The sequence below is a fragment of the Trichosurus vulpecula genome, chromosome 2 (assembly GCF_011100635.1).
Source record: "Trichosurus vulpecula isolate mTriVul1 chromosome 2, mTriVul1.pri, whole genome shotgun sequence".
Lineage (NCBI taxonomy): Eukaryota > Metazoa > Chordata > Mammalia > Diprotodontia > Phalangeridae > Trichosurus > Trichosurus vulpecula.
This window is the reverse complement of record NC_050574.1, coordinates 290322708-290337057: the sequence shown is the minus strand read 5'-3', so window position 1 is coordinate 290337057 and position 14350 is coordinate 290322708. Positions and strand designations below refer to the sequence as shown.

General features: G+C 40.9%; 1 protein-coding gene across 1 annotated transcript in view; it reads right to left on the bottom strand.

Annotated features, from left to right (window-relative positions):
• The window catches only part of LCT (lactase), a 44141-nt gene extending 30313 nt beyond the window's left edge, over positions 1-13828 (bottom strand). Inside the window, exons 1-4 of the mRNA XM_036747042.1 lie at positions 13168-13828; positions 8641-8720; positions 5610-5693; positions 1593-1692 (exon numbers count right to left, since the gene is read on the bottom strand). Coding sequence (XP_036602937.1) covers positions 1593-1692; positions 5610-5693; positions 8641-8720; positions 13168-13828 — 925 coding nt within the window. The remainder of the gene's footprint in view (positions 1-1592; positions 1693-5609; positions 5694-8640; positions 8721-13167) is intronic.
• Positions 13829-14350: the final 522 nt, after the last annotated feature.

Below are 14350 nucleotides of genomic sequence, written 5' to 3'. Positions count from 1 at the left end.
TCAGTACCTACCTCTAGAAATTATCATTTCCTTCCTAAGGATAGGGACTAAAGCTGTGATTTCACTGGCATGGAGACTTCCTACATGGGGAAGGAAGCTTCCTCTGCCCATGCAGGTTGGCACCTTCTCTGGAATAGCTCCCTGGAGCCCTTAGGGTCAAACTCTCAGAATGTGTTACAGACAGGGGCCTGAACCCAGATCTTCCTACCTTCAAGCTCAGCTCTCACTCTGCTGCCACACACTGCCTCCCGCTCCTTCATAGGCTGAGGAATTAATGAGGATGGAAAAAATTTCTAACATTCATTTTTACTAGGGTGATTTATTCAATTAAAACCCATCTTTGTGATCTTAGTGGAATATGCCAGCAAATGAGTAAGTATCCAGATACGGGCCTAATCCCATTTCTTACCTATTTGGCCCTAAAAGGCAAACGGGCAGCAAATCGGATCAGCCCTTTTGCAGATGGGAAAACCAAATCTCACAGAAACTCAGTCTGTGTCCAGTACACACAGATTTTCCTTTCAGTAGTGTCCCACTCTATGTGACCCCATCTAGGGTTTTCTTGGCAAAGATACTGGAGTGGTTGGCCATTTCCTCCTCCAGCTCATTTTACAGAAGAAGAAACTGAGGCAAAGTTAATTGACTTGCCCAGGGTCACACAGCTAGTATCTGATGCCAGATTTGAACTCAGGAAAAGTCTTCTTGACTCCAGTTCTGGCACTCTCACTGCACCACCTAGCTACCCATCCCCCTACTTACGAGTCCTCTTTTCAGTGAGACATTTGGCCACGTTTTTGCTAGGAAGAACTAGGATACACATCTAAACAATGTGACTCTTCCTTTGAGTGCATGCCTGGTACACACATTTAGTAATTGGGCATCTTCCTTGGATGCTCTTCCAAGGCTATTGAATAGACTTGATTCATATTATCCTAAGAAGTCAGGGAGATGTAGGGCAAAAAAAGACTAGTCTTGGAGTTGGGTGAGCAGAGTACTAGTCCTGGCTCTGATACTTACTAGCTGAGTAAGCCTTGGTATGCCCCTTAATAGCTCTCTGCCTCAGTTTCCTCATCTGTAATTTGGGTAATGATACCTTTCTACCTATCCCCCAGGGATGTTATAAAGGTTAGCACTTTGTAAACCTTAAGGTATTATGTAGAAGTGAGCCATCTGAATCATAGCAACTCTGTGAAGGAGACAGGGTAGTTCTTATTCTCATTGGACACACGAGGAAACTGAGACACAGTTACCTTGTCCAGTGTCCTAGGTCTCCCAGTTCTCAGACTGTGCACTTTCCCCTGGACCTACTCCAGCCACCACCCAGTGAATGGCCTCTATCACACCCACACCATCTATACATGAAGTCAGAGGCAGTGAGTAAGGAAGAAAGGAGCAGGAAGTACAATCTGGCACCAAATTCCTAGCAAAGCTGTCATCCTTGTTGTCTTTCAAGTCTGATCCTATTCACCATCTTTCCATGTTTGAACCTCAGTGTTTCACAGGTCATAGAATTGGGAGAAGGAAAGGAGTTTAGAGATGAACAGTCTGTTCATTAAAGCCAATTTCAGCCTCTCTGGGTATTTCCTACCAACCTTCAATCATGTTAAACAGTTGAGCTGATTTCTCCTTCAGGGAAACACAGTTGTGAAGTTTTAGGCTAAAGATGAAAACTTTCACTTTGGGATCCATGGTCTGCAAAGAGACAAAAACCATTCAGGAACTGAGCCTGCTCAGTCTAAAGCTTCTGAAAGCAGTAGGCATATTGAGGGGTGTACAAGAATCAATTTGGTTTATACTCATTCATTGCTGGTGGAACTGCAAGCTTTGCAAGGGAGAGAGGGGAAAGCAAACTGGCAACAAGCACTAAAAATTACAAAAATAATCCTACCTTAGCTCACTAATTACATCACTGGTAAGAATGTGCTGAAAAGGAAGTTCTCCAAAACAAAAGAGAAAAGAGCTATCTGTTCAAAGATTTCTACTGTAATTTTAAAAACTGAAAGGAATCTAAAATGGACAATGGACTAAATGGACTAAAATGGACGCCTTCATCTGATGTAATAATATAATGCATAAATATTGACAGGTGTGAAAAATGGAAAACAATGTGGAAAGGCCTTGAAATAATAATGCAAAGCCCCCCAAAAAATCCTAAACCCAGAAACCAAACCAGCCAAACAGAGGGCACACTAACAGGGGCCATATCAGAAGAAAAGTGAGTATGAATGAATGGACAAAGAATCCCAATGGAGACTTGGAGGCAGCAAAAGTCAAATTATGACATTTTATGGGTTGAAGTCATTGAATCCTGTCTCAAACATTAACTGTGTGACAACAAATTGCTTAACTTTTCTTTGCCTCATTTTCTTCATCTGTAAAATGGATTGGTTGTGAGAATAAAATAAAATAATATTTGTAAAGTGCTTTGCAAAACCTTAAAGTGCTATATAAATGCTTGCTATTAGCAGTATTAGCTATTACTAATTACAATGTAAATTGTTGCAAAGCAAGTTTAATTAGTTGAACTGACTCAAGATTGTATTTCTAATAAATCATTTTTAAAAAAAAAATCACCTTGATTAACTGGGTCTGAGCATCTGAATGTCATTTGTATTATAAGTGCCTTGAGCAAATACTTACCATCCCTAGCCCAGTGCCTTGCATACAGTAGTCACTTAAAACATTGTCAAAATGAATTGCATGGCTCTAGTTATTAAGTGGAACTAACACCGGTCTTTGTGGGAGAAGAATGGGTTTTTAATACCATATTCTAGTCTAATCTGGTCTCCAAACTTTTCTATTGCACACTTCCATCAATGAAAAACTGAGTGCCATATATGTATATTTATATGTATAAATATATGTATATTTACTCCATATATATATTTATACCATATATGTATATTTACTTATTTTTAAATTATGTACATTGCTGCCATACCAAATTTCATGCATTTTAAAACTTTTAAAAATGGATATTAAAAAGGACGAGTTAAAGAAGAAGTAATGTTGGATCTTTGAGTCAATAGAGAATCATGGGAGTTAACTGAGTAGGGGAGTGGCCCTGTATGGATCTTCATGGAGGATAGAAAGGAGTAGGGAGAGACCTGAGGCAGATATAGCAATTGGGAGGCTATCGTAATGTCCAGGTGTGAGGTGATGAGGGCCCGAAAGAGAAAGTAGCTGTGTGAATATAGAGAAGAGAATGGATATAAGAAATGTTATGGAAATCAAATTGACAGGATTTGGCAAATGATTAGCTACATGGGATGAGGGAAAGAATGGTGTTTGGATTGCTACCCTGCAATCCAAGTGACAAGAAGACTAGACATGGCACCAATAGGACACTTTAGAAGGGGAGATAGCTTTTGGAGAAAAGAATATAAGGAGACCTCTGATGTGGACTGTGACCTATCCATCCAGGCTTACCCTGAGTAGCTCACTCTGTCCCACCAAAAAGGAGATTGGAGAGAGAGTCACATCAGCCACTGTCTAGGAGGCTATTCTCTATCAGGAGGAAAAGGGGACTAGCAGGTCGGGCCGACATTGGGGGTGGGGAGGAATTTTTTTCCCTGAACGGCTGCTGGTACAGGTGCCTGGGCTGTGGTTAGGTTGTATCTGCCCTGGGGACCTCTACTAAAAGTGGAAGGGAAGACATTTGGAGGGGAGGGGAAGAAGGGTTCTTGGGTAATAGTGATTAAAGGGGGTGGTGGTGGTGGTCCTATCGCCTATCATGGGAAAGGTGAGATGGAACCCATCTTTCTAACTTCTGACTGATTACTGCCTTGGGGTCACTGCACAGCCCACCGGAGATACAGGGTCCTTACTTTGGAAACTGCTTGTCTATCCATCCAATGAGTAAAAACCAAGCTTATGGATTCAGTTCACACATAAACTGGTTTCAAATTCAGTTAACACACAGACTTTCACAGATCCCAGTGCTGGTCCATCATGGCCCGTATCTCGTCTGTTGTGTCTCATATATAAAATCTATTGATTACAGGGAGATCAGGTGAGAGGATGAGAATGATTCACTATAGCTCACCCCAGCTACTAGAATGACAACTCAAAGTATGCTTTCCTACTGACAGTGAGTCAGAGGATGTTTTATATCATGGATACACCCATTATCTTTGTTGGCCTGTCTGTGCTTGCAGCAATGCTGATGCTTATTGACAATAGAGAGGTGGAGGCAAACATGTCATTATCAGTTTATCATTTATTTATGTATTCTTATTTATTAAGTGAGCTGAGACTCTGACCCTGTGGGTCAGGAGGGATTTGATAAACAAGGACTTTGATTTGCTAATGTTTTCGACAAGCCATCATCTTGGTGATGGGAGGTGGTAAATTATGGGACAAAAAGCATATATACTTGTCATTAATGGCCCATGGGGACACAGGTAGTAATAAGGCAAAGGTTGGGGCTTAAACCAAGAAGGACGAGCTGAGGATTAAGGACCATGAGAGTAGAGAAGGTGAGGATCAGGCAAGAAGTGAGAAAAAGGCCCAGGAGTAGGCAGCTATCTATGGTCCCAAAAGGTCAAAGAATCAGGGATATAGTAGGTCAGGAGAAAGCTCGAAGTATGTACAGTATACATGGACAGTAATAGGTGGGGGTCCAGGAATCTAGGAAGACAAATAAGCTGGGTGTAACACCGAAGTTCAGAACATAGGATGTTTTAATATATTTACTATCACGAAAGGGAATGGGGCTAGGGTTGGGACAAGCAAGAAAGGGAGAACTAACATGGACATTGAGTCCATCCCCTTCATTTTACAGATGGAGAAACTGAGTCCCAGAGAGCTAAGTGATATGCCCAAGGTTATATAGCTATTAAATGCCTGAGGCAGGACCCAAACTGAGGTATCTCCAACTCTAAATCCAGCTAAATTCAATATATCCTGTTGTTGTTTGTTGTTCATTAATTTTCAGTCATGTCTGACTTTGTGTGATGCCATTTGGGGTTTTCTTGGTAAAGATATTAGAGTACTTTGCCATTTCCCTCTCCAGCTCATTTTACAAATGAGAAAACTGAGGCAAACAGGGTCACACAGCTACTAAGTGTCTGCGGCTGGATTTGAATTCAGAACGGTGAGTCTTCCTGATTCCAGGCCCAGTACCACCTAGCTGCTCCAGTGCCATGATACCTCTAAATATAAATATGTATCCCAAAATAAGAATTATCACTCTAATGTCTCTAACGTCTAAATAAGAGTATTACTAATGATTCAGTCACTCTCACTTCAAGCAGATCTCTTACTTAAAAACGAAGAACCTCCTTTGTCATTGATAATTCAGACCTATGCAACTAAGTGGTACAGCAGATAGAATCCTGGGCCTGGAATTCAGGATGACCCGAGTTCAAATCCACCTCAGACACTTACTAGCTGTGTGACCCTAGGCAAATGGCTTAATCTCTGTTTTCCTGAGTGTCCTCAGCTGGTAAATGAGGATAATTATAGCACCTGCCTGGTACATAGTAGGTGCCACATAAATGCTAGTTATTATTACTGTCAATACTATGCATCAATTGGAACTTTAATATCTAACACCCTCCCAGAAACCCACCCGATTCACCACCATGATGGAAAAGGCCTCAAATTACCTGCAGCTTCCACAGCTCCTCTGGTGGACCTGCCTCCCGTTGGCAATCACAGGGCACACCAAGAGAAAGGAAATCGAGGGAGTCCTGTAAACAAACAAATGGAACCATTACGATGCAAGCGCTGGAAAGGCAAAGTTTGCTTGGAATTGTTCTGCTTTTCTGGCTTCTGTGCAGAGCCCTAACTGCTGGCAGAGGGGAAGAGGAAAAGGGAGGAAAATGGGGGCAGGATGCACAGACTAGAGACAGGAGGATTCTGACCAATTCCAATAGACAGTCACGGATCCCAGACCACTAAGCTGGGCCTCATCAGTTAGGGAATGGCTGAACAGTTGGTGGTATAGAAATATAATAGGATGTTATTGTTTCATAAGAAATGGTGAAAGGGACAGTTTCCCTTTAAAATTTAATTTTTAAAAACTTTTCATAAAAAAAAAAAACAACTAGCTAGCTGTATCCCAGACACCAGGAGCCTCAAAGAGTCACAAGTTCTAGGGCCAATGGTTCCAGGAGCCAATGCTGGTGATAATCCCCCCTTGCAGTGGTCACCTTTTTCAAATTGTCCCATCAACATTTTAGAGTACAAATTAAGGCCATGGTCTTTTAGGAAGCCTTTCCTAATTATTCCCACCTCTCTCTACCCCACCTGCCCTTCAGTCCATGAGAATAGCACTTGACCTCTTGCCTCTCCATGAACTTGTCAAATACTATCTTTATAGATTTATTTTGATCAGATACTTCTCTGCATTGCTTTGATTATTAGATTTATCTAGTCCTTGAGGACAAAGACTAATCTTGCTTGACTAATGACTAATCTTCATTATATACCCTCAGTACCAATTAAGTTCAACATGTCCTATGAACCCTAATAATATGTTGACTGACTCCACACTGCTTTCTAAATTAAGTTTTATCATCAGTGTTTATGGAACATCTGCCATTTGCTATCTTGTAGCTAACTGTTATGATGGCCAAGTCCAGATTTAGCCTTGTCCCCTTAACTTGTTTCTCTTACTCCTGCATTTTGATTTTTTTTTAACTCCATACTGTAGACTTGGGGTCAAAAGCTGTCTTTGCTGTATTTTCTAACAAAATACAGTTAGGTGGGTCTGGAAATAACTGGCTGACCAGACCCAAAGCATATTGCCTAATTCATTAACATCAATGTGGAGGTAGGTCACTGAGTCAGTTATAGGACTTTGTCCTTTAATATCCAATGACTTGGATAACGGTATATAGGGCAGGCTTATCACATTTACAAATGGTACAAAAGAAGGCCAGTGACAAAGTAGGGAGGGAAGGGAACGAGCATTTATTATGTGCCTACTAGATACCAGGCACTGTGCTAAGGGCTATAGGAATATCATTTCATTAGGATCCAAAATGAATTGGATCAGTGAGGCAGAAACAAATAAGAGGGATAAATGTAAAATCTTGCCATTAGGTTTAAGAAATCAACTACTTAAGGAGAAAACAAAAGAGACATGGATAAAAGTAGTTGACACTAAAAAAAACAACAACAAAAAAAACAACCCTCAGCTTGGGGTTTTAAGGGACTGCAAGCCCAATATAGCAATGTTATGTGGAAACTGAAAACCAATGTGTTCTTTGGGTGCATCAGGAGAATGGTATCCAGAGCAAGGGAAGCAATAGTCCTGTCTACTCTGTCCCATCAGACCACATCTGGAGTACTTTGTCCAGTTGTGTTCACCACACTTTAGAATAAACAATATGCTTTGTATAGTGCTGAAAGGTTCACAAAACGCTTTCCTCCCAGCCACTTTTCCCCATTTTTAAAATAGGAATAAATGGCGTGTGTACAACCTACCTCACAGCGATTCTTTAAATAGTACTTACAGCTATGATCCCTGAGCCAATCACAAACCACCCGGAGGCCCCGACTGCTTTGTGTGGGGGTTCTGGCTTTTTTTGTTTTTCTAAACCACAAGATTAGAGGAAGTGAGAACTAAGTTGTTTAAAGAAGAATACGCATTTAAATAACGATTAGCAGAAAAGCAGCCCTACTCTAAACTGACCTCATCTTCTCAAGTTCAGTTCAAAAAGCATTTATTAAGTACCTTCTGTATGCCAGGCATTGTGCTCAGTGCTGGAGACACAGACACAAAGGCAAGGAATTTATATTCTATTGAGGAGAATCACATATACAGAAAATTAAATGCTTACGAAGTACAGAGTGGGCTGGGGGGAGGCAGGGAGGGAATCAGACCCTGTCTGAACTGGGCTTTGAAGGAAGCAATGCAATCAGCACTCCTCTAGTTGAATACTTGGCCCAGGCAGACACAGGCTCTTTTAGAAGGTTAGTTAAAATTTCAAACTAAATGGGAGCAGCTAAGATGGCACGGTAGATAAAGTGCTGGGCCTAGAGTCAGGAAGATCTGAGTTCAGATCTGTCCTCAGACACTTATTAACTGTGTGACCCTGAGTAAGTCACTCAACCTTGTTTGCCTCAATTTCCTCATCTGTAAAATGAATTGAAGAAGGAAATGGCAAACCATTCCAGTATCTTTGCCAGTAAAAACCCAAATAGGGTCATGAAGTGTTTGACATGACTGAGCAACAAAACCAAAACATTCATAATTATTTTGGAGTAGAGAAAAGTTTTTGAGACCCTTCAAGGTGAGGTGTGCATCAAACCATTGTCATCTAGTAAAGACTTTGTAAAATCATAATGGTCAATCTTCTTGGACAACATCAATATGATTCTTAATTCATAAAAAAATTTTAACAAGCATTTATTGATTACCTGTTAGGTAACAGACACTGTGTTGTATTAACAATTATTTCATTTTATCCTCATGCCAACCTTGGGAGGTGCTATTATTAGCGTCATTTTTACAAATGAAGAAATTGAGGCACACAGACTTGCCCAGGGTTACACAACTACTAAATGTCTAAGGCCAGATTAGAACTCAAGGTCCACCTGATTCTAGGCCCAGGACTCAGTCTCCACTATGTCCCCTAGCTGCCCCTATTGTCACCTTTTGATATGGGGAATGAAGCTCACTGGTCTTACCTTGATAAGATGATGCCATGAGGAGCCTGTTAAGTACTCAGAGAAGTCCTCAGCTCCTAGCACAACAGACAGTTTCCCACCTGAAAACCAAAGCAAAAGAAAGGAAAATAAACACAGGATAGGCATTTAATCCAAATTTCTCCTTCCTCCCACTCTCTCCGTTGAGGACCTTGCTTCTTACTTTACTGAAAAAACTGATGCCATTCAACATGACCTCCCTCTCCTCCCTTTTTTTCATTTCCAAACCTTCTGGAATCATCTCCCATTCCCTCCTCCAGACTACAATGCTACCAGGGATTTTCCTTAAGTACAGATGTAACCAAATTACTTCCCTAATCAATAAACTCCAGTGGCTCCCTATAATCTCTAAGATAAAATATAAACTGTTTAGCTTTTAAAACTGTACACCATCTGGCCCCAAAATTGCATTGCATATTACTTCTTTTTCCCCACTCTGTGATCCACCCAAATGGCCTTCTCTCTGTCCCTTGCACAAGGGAACCTCCATCTCGTATCACCATACTTTTGTACTAGACACCTCCCTGAAATGCATTCCCTCCTCATGTTCACCCCATAGAATCTCTCCTTTTAAGATTCAGCTAAGGTACCACCTTCTCTGCTTCCTTAACCCCTCACTTCTATGTTACACTGACACACGTTGGTTATTGTCCTTCATTCTCAAAGAGGACCAAAAAGATGCTATGTTGGGTTCAAGGTACAGTGTGTCTGACTGTGTCTGATCAGACCAATATGAGCTTGGAAGGCTCTACCACAGGTCAGGCACAAAGAGTCCATATAATATGTTACTGGTAATTTGAAAGATAATTTATAAAAACAAATCAGAGGTCTTTCAAAGATTTTCCTATATATTTTATACTATTTATGAATCCAGGTTGTATATAATGGATAGTCAAAATGGTCATCAATGTACCTGTAATATAATTAATAATTTAAAACATACTACTTAAGTGTAAAATAAAATTCACCATTATAGTGTTTAAAATAATACATTTTTTAAAATTTAAAGGCTTTATTAATCCTCCCAACAGCTAATGCCCTCCCTTTCAAACTACCTAATATTTAAGTGCTTAGTGCTTATTTGTAAGTTTTCCCTTTATATCCTGCATACATTTATATATGTGCTTGTCTCCCTCATTAGAAATGAAACTCTTTGAGAGTGAGGATTCTTAGTCTTTGCATTTGTGTCCCCAGAACTTAATGTAAGTGTGAGTGCTTAATAAATGACTGTTGATGGATTGAATCATGCTTTTAAAAAATTCCCCACAGTATACATCACAGTACTGAGCAGATAGTAAGCTTTCAATAACTGGTAGTTGAATGAACAGGAGGTTATATAATCCCTGAAACAGAAAGATTGAAAGAAAATGATTTCTAAAAATCTGTAAAAGGTTTCATTGAGGCTGAACAAGTTGTGGTATATGAATGTAATGGAATACTACTGTGCTATAGGAAATGATGAGCGGGCAGATTTCAGAAAAACCTGGAAAGACTTATATGAACTGATGCTGAGCGAAGTGAGCAGAACCAGGAGAACATTATACACAGTAATAGCCACATTGTGCAATGACTAACTTTGATAGACTTAGCCCTTCTCAGCAATGCAAGGACCTAAAACAATTCCACAGGACTCATGATGGAAAATGCAATCCACATCCAGAGAAAGAAATATGGAGTCTGAGTGAAGAGCGAAGCAGACTATTTTCTTTTGTTTTGTTTTGTTTTTTTCTTTCTCATCGTTTCTCCCATTCATTCTAATTCTTCTACACAAAATGACTAAAGCAAAAATATGGTTAATAGGAATGTATTTGTAGAGCCCATATCAGATTGCAGGCTGTGTCAGGGAGGGAGAGGATGGAGAAGGGAAGGGGAGAAAATTTAAAATTTACAAAAGTGAATGTTGAAAACTAAAAATAAATAAATTAATAAAAAGAAAGGTTTCATCAAACTAAGAATTTGAGGGGCAAAGGTGAGATAAAAATGAGGCAAAAGCTATAAAACAAAGTGCTGGTGGAATAAGGTTAAAGGAAGGAGAAGTGATACCCACAGTCATGTCAGAAGGCCCAAGTATGAGTACTGACTCCACCATTAACACCTGTATAACCTGTCACTTCACATCTCTTGATTTTAATGTACTCATGAATAAAATGAAAATATCTGACTAGACAATCTCTAAGGTCCTTTGGAATACAACTTCTACTGTCCTAAGCAACACAGTAATATCTGCGCTACCAGAGTGCAACCAGTGAAAGATTTGTGGGTAAGTCAACCAAGTGTATGGGAAATTATGTGGGGTCTTGTTAAAGGGATTTGGGTGGAGGGAGAAGATTAAGAATAGATAATTATAGGGACCTAAAACTGACCAGACGTTGGTCCTGTGGGCATAAGCACTGGCAGAGAATCAGGGGATCTTGCTCTGCTCCATGTTCCTTAAAAATTATACAGATTATATCCAAGTCAGCCAAGGAAAAGATGTGTCTAACGGGATAGCACTGTTCTACCTAACACCTCAACTCCCTTGACAGCTGTGCAGTTGGTAGTAGATGCATTCAAACACAGAGGATAAGTTTTATGATGACCCCAAAGAGAGGTTTTGTTGGGCTGAATGGCTAACTGGCTAGCCCCTGGAGCTTGGAGGGTGGCTTCCCGGGAGTTGTCTCTACACCTCTGACTTGTAGCATTGTCCTGGTCCTCACCTAGCAGCTCGGAGGTTATGTCCAAATCCTTTCTGAAACATGGATCCACTCCCATCCCTGGGAACCTCAATAGCCTGGAGACCTTAGTACAATAACCTTCATCCAGTTAATTTTAGGTAGCAGCAAAAAGAAGGTGAAATATGAGAAAAGGTCAGGACCCCCTTCTAGAATTCTAATCTCTATTTTATAGATGATAAAAATGAGGCACAGAAAAGTGAATCAGCTTGCAAGAGGTCACACACCAAGGCAGCGGTAGAACTAAAGACTAGGATCTTGTTTCTAGTCTGCCTCGGCATTCTAGAAGATATCCTCCATAACTCTGTACACTAGTTGTACATCGTTTCTAGACTGAGTAGAGGCAGCTAGGTGGTGGGGGATGGAGTGCTGGAGTCAGGAAGACCTGAGTTCAAATCTAGCCTCAGACACTCACTAGCTGTGTGGCCTTGGACAGGTCACCTAACTTCTGCCTGCCTCAGTTTCCTCAACTGTGAAATGGGGATAATAACAGTGTATACCTCCTAGGGTTGTTATGAGGGTCAAGTGAGATAATATTTATAGACCACTTAGCACAGTGCTTGGTACATAGTACCTGCTTAATAAATGTGTGTTCCCTCCCCTGATAAAAATATTACAGCTAGAAGACCATAGGATGCTAGATTTAGAGCTGGAAGGAACCTTAGCAGTCCTCTAATCTAAATCCCTTATTTACACGTAAAGGAACAAAGGTCAGAAAAATGACTTGACCAAGTCCATATAGGTAAGTGGCAGAAGTGGGATTTGAACCCAGGTCCTCTGACTCCAAATCCAGTGCTCCTTCCTCTGTACTGTACTGTCTCTAAATTAAGTGAAATCACTAAGAACCACCCTTCAAACCTATTCATGATTTAACAAATTTAAACTTTTTTTTCATTATGACCTCCAATGACACTTCCAACCCTGCCCATTTCATCTCTGTATATTATATTATATATACATATATTTCTACCACATATTATTGTAATTAATGTACCTATAATAAGTAATCAATATGCATATACTTATAAAATCATAGATTTAGAAATGTAAAGGTCCCTTCAAGGACATCTAAGCCACCCTTCTGATTGTACCTTTTGGAAAACCAAGGTCCAAAAAGGTTGTCACTTGCCTAAGGTCATCAGTTCAGTCCTTTCAGTCATGTCTGACTCTTTGTGACCCCATTTGGGGTTTTCTTGGCAATGATAATAAAGCCATTTCCTTCTCCAGCTCATTTTACAAATGAGGAAACTGAGGCAAACAGGGTTAAGTGACTTGTCCAGGGTCACATAGCTACGAGGTGTCTGAGGCCAGATTTGACCTTAGGAAGATTAGTCTTCCTGACTCCAACCCCAGTGTGCTATCTACTGCACTGAGGTTTTATATATATATATATATATATATACACACACACACACATGTATGTATGTATGTGTATATATGTATATACATATACATATATACATATACATACACATACATATACATACACACATACACACACACATACATACATACATACATACATGTGTGTGTGTGTGTGTGTGTGTGTGGTTAAATGACAAATAACCTGATTTGAACCCAGACCCTCTGGTTCCAACATGAACCTCTTTTCCACTGTACTATGCTGCCTCTTACTCCTTCCTTCCTCTCTCCCCTTTGCATTCAACCTCACTCATTTTACAACAGCAGAAACTGAGACCTAGAGGTGATTTACCTAAGGTCACCCCAAATCACCTGGCTGGGTTTACTGAATGCCCCATCACCTTTCTCATAAGAATCCAAGCCCATTTTCATTCACCTTGAGAAGCGAAATTTTCGTGGTAGACATGATAGGCTTTTCTGTGGGCATCAACAACGGCCTGAACACGAGAAGACCTTGATTCCTGGTGGGGAAGATCCTCCATCACTGCTACCAAGTCACTAAAAGTGATCCAGATCTCAACCAGGTCCCCAAAGGAGTGGAAGGCAAAGGAAGCATAGTCTGCAAAGAGGCCAACAAAGTGGTCACTTTTCCAGGCCCCAGATGGAGAGGCCAGGGCTTGTTCGGGTAATATCTGATGGTGCAGGATCACCAACGGCTGAAGCTCAGCGGCCCTGAGCACCTCAAGAAGTCTTCTGTAGCACTGCACTGTGATCCTGTCCGGCTCCCGGGAGCTTCCTGTTGGGAGAAGTTGTGCCCAAGGAAGAAAGATTTTATAGTGGGTCACCCCACTGGCATAAAGGCTGGCAAAATACTCGGATGAGGCAGCGATCACCGGCTGGCTGCAGATGGGAGCATCTGGGCTGTGTGCTACGAGGTTAGACCCCTGCTCACTTAATGCATGATCTAAGTCCTGAATCAAGTCACTGGGAAGAGGGCCAGCAGCTAAAATGAAATTCCAGGTAGATTCCCAGTCCACTGCCCAGCAGGGAAAATTGCACAGAAGAACAACAAACAGGGTATTCCAAGCCAGCTCCATTGCTAATGACAAATTCTAGAGATGCAGGGATCTTTGGTATTTATACATGAAATCTGGGATTGTAAAATGCTAAAGGATCATAAAATGTAATGATTAACACAGAGTATCTGCAAAAATAAACTATAAACTATGTACCCAGCACAAAGGAAGAGACCATGCTGTAGTTTATGGTGGTAGCTAAGTGGTATAGAGGCTAGGACACTGGGCCTGGAGTCTGGAAGACCTGAGTTCAAATCCTGCCTCAGATACTTACAAGCTATTTAACCTCTGTTTACCTTAATCCACTGGAGAAGGAAATGGCAAAACACCCCAGCATCTTTGTCAAGAAAACCCCAGGGAGAGTACTGGTGTGCTGTGCTCCGTGGGGTCATGAAGAGCTGGATATGACTGAAGAACCACAAGCAGTCTATGGACCATGGAGGGTGTGGTTCATGAGAACTAATCCCAAAATCTGGAAGAGTTTTAGAAAGAAACTTATCAAGTCATTGGGTGGAGGAGAGCAGAGCAGAAAGGAGGTGTGGC